Genomic DNA, 6,000 nt, shown 5'->3' with positions numbered 1-6,000 from the left:
CTCAGAAACTGCTCATATTGGCTGCCAGTGGGGAATTACTGCCCATGTCCCATAAGAAAAGATATTCGTGCTTAGCTGAAAACAGTTGGCTGAAAGAGAATCTAGATACATTTTTGAAGTTGACTGGTACACAAAAGAGCCAAGGATTTTACAAATTCCTTCCAGAAAGTTGAAGCCCAAGTGAAATATTCTTTCCACAAGGAAAATGTCGATACTTTTTGCCATATTCTTCTCCTTTTTCCTTGACCATTTTCATTTGTGTTTTGCCTTCCACAAAGTCAGTTTTGACCACCAATTTGCTTTTTATTTCCTTTTCATTTCATCAAATTTTTTAATTTATAAGATGCCAATATTGTAAACCAATACATAGAGTTGCAGTGTACTTAATGAGGTTACAAAAACAAGCCTAAACTAGGAAAAGATTTGGGTATTTCATAGTGGATACATTTATGACTATATATATATATATCTAAACCCAGAGTATACTTCAACCAACAGATATTTGAATCATTAATATACAACATCAGAAGGAGTGAGCACAAAGATATTGATGCATTAATTAGAGAGAGGTTCCTAGTTCTGTCAGTTGAAGCTTGTGAACTCATAGATTGCTGCCTTCATGAGGTGAGAAAGTATTGCATGAAGATGCAGTGACCAAAGAAAGATTAATGGCTTAAAGGTTAATGGTCACACTTTCCTTTTCCTGCCGCTTATAGTCTGTGGACAATCACATAATGGAGCAGGCTCTTTGAGTCTTTCTCTTCTTCTTCCTTTTATGCTTAGGTGGCTGGAGAACCACTTTAATGGCTGCATCAAACACTGCTTTTACGTTCTGCATTCACAAAGGATAAACAATTAAGTTATATGCCGCTCAGGTATCGAACATAGCAATTTATCTTCTATGATGCGAATAGAACTTACGTACCTGCTGTGTTTTTGAACTACATTCGATATAAACCGGGGCGCCTATCAGCTTCTTCAGTTCCTCCCCCTTAGTTATATGAAAAAGGAAAAAACGGTTAGTTTTCTCTCTATATAGTGAAATACCTTGATCATTAACATAACAGAAGGAAAAAATAAAAAAGTTAAAGAAATACAAACTGGTGAACTTGGACGTTACCTGTGCTGTGGTAATTGGTACTGCACCAGGGTGATCTATAAAGAACTGCTTATCATCCCGAAGATCTGGAAGAAGAAAAATCAGCTTTCATTAAAACTAGTAATCTTTGATGATGCATAAAAAAGGAATTTGTTAACAAAGGTGACTAAGAATTTTTTTTTTCAAAGGTAACTAATTTGGATATTCCAGGCCAAGAAAAAACACTAATATGATTCGAGATTTCCAATATCACGGCAAGTACGTTAACTTATCAGTTAAACATGAATTGGGTGAAAGGGAAGAATGGTTCCCTTTCCCACCTATTCATGTCTTTCCTTGTGGCATTTTGATTGGGGCCACATAATGTAGGAAATGAAAGAAAGAGAAGGCAATTCCTAATTTAACCCGGGATTTGTTTTCCCTTTGAGTTGAAATAAAAACTATAAAATTAATTTTGTAGCCTTACTAGATTTGGACTGGCAATTACATGCACGAGGACATTTGAGTACCTTGAACTATTAGGATTCCTATTCCAAAGTAAACACTAGAAAGAGATCTGGGTTGTTTCTAGTTCCACTTCCTAACAGGAAAATATTTAAACGAAAAACATTAGAAAGGAAATTAATGACCCTCTTTTCCTTTCTAAAATCCTTCCCTTTCGCATTACATACCACTACAGTTAAGTAAACATGCCCTAAGAGTTGAGCTAAACTAACACTAGATGCGGACAATACGATGATACAAATAACACACAAGTTAAGGATCGGAATCAAACTTCAAGAAATGGTATATCCTATAATTTCTGAGGTCTACATGACTACATCAATCAATAACCAAACAACATTTGAAAGGTGGAAGCGACTAGCCGACTATTGCACATAGCCAATCATAGAGGAGGCAAGCTATAAATTCAAAATTAATCAATCAATTGATACAAAGGACAGAAAATGAAACAAGCGAAAGAGAGTGTCTAACCAAGCTTAGTCCCAACAAGAATTATTGGAACACCAGGTGCATAGTGCCTCAGTTCAGGAATCCACTAAACAATGAAAGAGAGAAATATATTATCAGCGCCTCAACCGCCCCCAACAAAAAAAAAAAAAAAAAAAAAAAAAAAAAAAAAAAAAAAAACCTAAGGCGTCTTAGAAATATAAGCGCAGGGAAAGAAATTTCCACATGGAAAAAACTTGTCTCACTTTCTTGGCAACGTTTTCATAGCTGGCCTTGCTTATGAGAGAGAATGCAAGTAGGAAGACATCTGCTCCTCTGTAGCTCAACGGTCGTAATCTGTTATAATCTTCCTGCCCTGCTCCATAACTTATAACATCAAAACCCGCACGACGAAATAAGAAAAACAAATACTCTACGCAGGAAATAAATGTTCTTAATAACTTACCAGCAGTATCCCACAAACCCAAATTAACAGTGTTCCCATCCACAACCACATTTGCACTGAAATTATCAAATACAGTCGGCACATAATCCTGTTTCCAAAAATAACACGAAACAAATCAAGCATAAAACAAAAATACAATAGCCAAAAACAAATCAGAGAGAGAAAGAGAACTGTGTAAGATCATCTCCTTTTAGTGTTAAAAGTAAACTCAATTACTTAAACTAGTAAATTCAAGCCTACTACTGGGTCCATTACAAGGCAAATAATAGGTTTGACAGAAACGGTTCACAAAAATACATGCTACAAGGAAAACGCATCTCATAGAAGCAGTTTCCTCTTTGGGAAAGATTGATCAGAGGCCATCGATGATGTAGAAATTACAACCTTGTCTCATGCAATACAAATTACAAACTTTAAACGTCATTTATCCTATTTCTGAACAGCAAACAGAGAGGTTAAGCAAGTCCTAAAACAATAAATAATTCTAACATCTTGAATTTCTCAGTTCAAAAATTATAATTTCAATTAAGTACAAAGGGTGGTTCTCATTTTCCCAAAAAAAAAAAAAAAGGTGGCTCTTCCTCATTTTATCTCGGAAACCAAATTGTTTGCGTTCAAGTCCTTCACTTTGGCTGACAAACTAAGTCAAGGACAAACAAAGCAATCTCTTTTTTTTTTTTCCTTCAAGAATGGTATATGGAAACACATTGACCAATTTATACACAGAAAGTTTAGCGAAAACGGAATTGATAGGAGCCAAATGAACTACGTTCTAGCTCATTGGAGCTTCGTTTCCCGAACAGAAACTTGAGGTTGCAAGAAGAAAATTGAGAAAGAGCAGCAACCCATCTTCGGAAAACCTTAAAAGAAACCAAAATATCCCTTTTCTCTCTCATCGATTTCTCTTTCCCCACTTTTCTCGGCAACCAAACAAACCAGAGAGAAAGTTAAAAAAGGGGAAAAAAAAAAAAAAAAAGAGTTTTTTTTTTTGGTTACCATGGGGAAAGTGTTGCTGGTGTAGGAGATGAGCATGCAAGTCTTGCCGACTGCACCGTCGCCTACAGTGACGCACTTAATGAACTTGGAAGCACTCATTTTCCGTCCGTCCAAACACACACGCTTTTTCCTTCACTTTCCAGGACTATAAATCAAAAACCTAGTTGGGATTGTACCAGTTCTTCAAAAGCAAGCGCATTGGGACAGAGAGAGAGAGATGGCAAAGGATTGGGGTTGCAGTTGCAGAGGGAAGGAGCCTGTCTGTCTAATACAGCGGGCTCTTGCCAGCTGCAATCATGTAACATATATATATATATATATATATATCATACTTGTATTTATGTACTGCAACTCAACCCTCATGGCCTCATCTCTCTCTCTCTCTCTCTCTCTCTCTCTCTCTCTCTCTCTCTCTCTCCATTACAAGTCTTACCCCACCAACACAACTCCTGTTTGGTCAGTCACTTTCTCTCTCTTCTAGTTTCTTAAATTTTGGATGATTTTTTTGTTTTGAGAAATTCCATTTTTTGAGGTCATGTCTTATCTTATGTGATCAAAAATAAAAAATAAAAAACTATGTGAATAGCTAACTGCCGCTTAAGGGCAAAAGGAAAATAAATAATTTATTATCAAACACTAATTTTTTTTCCCCCTTTTTTCTGCTATCAAACATTAAATTTGTTACCTTCACGTGAGGTGAGGTGAGGTGCTACAGCCAAACCTTTTTTAATTATATTCGAATGTTATTTTTTTTATACCTTATTTTTTATACTTTAACCTTATTACAGCTATAAACTATTTTTTTACATTCTCAATATTGTACACACATTTTAATTTCGTGTTAATTTTATACATTCTCTTAATTAGGTGTTAATATAAACAGATAATTTTTCTAATTGAGTATATAGTGAATAAATTGATAATTTTTAAAGTGTAACGTCATTCAAGTAGTTAAAAGTAAGAGAACTTATAATTGTATAGATTGAATATGAAATTAAAGTTTTAGGTTTAATAATATGAACATCCACATTTTGGATGTATGGATGTCATTTAACAAGTCGATTTACCTATCATCTTGTAACTACTAAATGAGTTAAAATTTGGGATTTTATGAATTTATTTATTTCAAGTTAGATGCCAAATCATTTAAAGATTTTTTTAGAACAATTTTACACTTCGTTAGTAAATGCCCAATTGCACATAAATAGGGGAATTTCAAAAAAAAATAAATAAATAAATAAGAAGAAATGCATGTGAGCAGTAAAGCTTGCTTGTTGGAGTTTTAAAATGGCATTAATTTTGGGTCCCGGACTTGTGACCTATAAATAAATATAAATGAGTCTTAAACAGGAGGTTTGGACAGAGGAAAACAAGAAAGGAATAATAGGTTTACCATTGGACCATTATGATTAAGCCAATTTAAGAAAGTCATATTGAATTTAGACCAGACAGTGATGTTAAATACGCGTAAAATTTATTTAGGAAAGTAATTGCACGAAATTTATGCATAAAACGACTGGATGTATTATATTGCAAGAATGTCATCCTTATTAATTTTCTAGTTTTTAAATTTGGTAATGAGCATTAGTTTTCCTTAGCTTTCTAGTTTGATATTGTGCCAAACCAAAGTCCTCATCCCTTAAATTCCTAAATTAAAGTTTTCCCAAGAAGTCAAACTCTGATTACAGACCTTATAAGAAAAAAGTTGAACCAAAATAAATAAATAAATAAAAAACACTACTACATGTCAACCGCATAACCTGGAAAATCATGGTTTGAAGAAAAGACAAACAAAAACGACAAAGTTGGTCTACAAAATGGGCTTTGCCTTGTTCATGAAGGAAAGTTATGGTCCAAACTTCGTATGGATGATATTATTGACATGTGAGGATGGAGAGAGAGCCTTGGCTTTGAAGGAAAAGCAATCATGTGAGTAAGCCAATAAAAAGGGATAGAAATAACGAGTATATGCATGAATGAAACAACTTGCTGGTTTTGGTTTATGCCTCGTTAGCATGACTATGACCCCTTTATTATGCTTTTGTTAACTGACCAATCACACTTAGTGGCTCTTTAACCACTTACAGATCCATTGGTGAAAATGGTGGCGGTGGTTGAGTTGTTATTGGCACGTCCAACCACCACTACATCACTCATTTGGAAAATTCATCTGTTTTTTTTTTTTTTTTTTAAATTTGGTAGAGGTCTAGAAGCAATTAATCTAAGCCAGAATCCAACTCCGGCAAATGGAGTGTCGTTTCAGCCACTTCAGGGGGTTCTTTTAAAGAGTAACTTTCTTGTCCATTTCATAAACGACTTGTCGTTTTATTATAAGTTTTGACTTACATACATACAAGTATTTAAATGCTAGGTTTTTTTTTTTTTTTTTTTTTTTTCTCACCATCATTGTTTCCGCTTGAATTGCACATGTCAGTCGGGTATCGTGTTTGGTTGCTTTCATGAAAGACATGACCTAACAATTTGTTCAGGACAAAAAAAAAAGGAGGAG

At 34.5% G+C, this 6,000-nt stretch overlaps 1 protein-coding gene across 1 annotated transcript; it reads right to left on the bottom strand.

The window, feature by feature from the left end:
* Window positions 1-328: 328 nt before the first annotated feature.
* Window positions 329-3,857, bottom strand: LOC21407720 (rac-like GTP-binding protein ARAC3). Its single transcript, XM_010092035.2, has 7 exons — window positions 3,492-3,857; window positions 2,496-2,583; window positions 2,296-2,405; window positions 2,075-2,138; window positions 1,121-1,185; window positions 926-991; window positions 329-832 (listed from the first exon to the last, which is right to left on the bottom strand). The coding sequence occupies exons 1-7, from the start codon at window positions 3,588-3,590 to the stop codon at window positions 728-730; spliced, it is 597 nt and encodes a 198-aa protein (XP_010090337.1). The 5' UTR covers window positions 3,591-3,857; the 3' UTR covers window positions 329-727.
* Window positions 3,858-6,000: the final 2,143 nt, after the last annotated feature.

Source organism: Morus notabilis, unplaced genomic scaffold (assembly GCF_000414095.1).
Source record: "Morus notabilis unplaced genomic scaffold, ASM41409v2 Scaffold137, whole genome shotgun sequence".
NCBI lineage: Eukaryota > Viridiplantae > Streptophyta > Magnoliopsida > Rosales > Moraceae > Morus > Morus notabilis.
This window is presented reverse-complemented; position numbering and strand designations above follow the sequence as displayed.

Excerpts from the sequence above, each read along its gene's own strand:
- LOC21407720 (XM_010092035.2), bottom strand. The coding sequence starts at position 3,590 with ATGAGTGCTTCCAAGTTCATTAAGTGCGTCACTGTAGGCGACGGTGCA. Across the intron at positions 1,186-2,074 it reads TCTTGTTGGGACTAAGCTTG|ATCTTCGGGATGATAAGCAG; the intron begins GTTAGACACTCT and ends TTCTTCTTCCAG. Across the intron at positions 833-925 it reads GTAGTTCAAAAACACAGCAG|AACGTAAAAGCAGTGTTTGA; the intron begins GTACGTAAGTTC and ends TTGTGAATGCAG.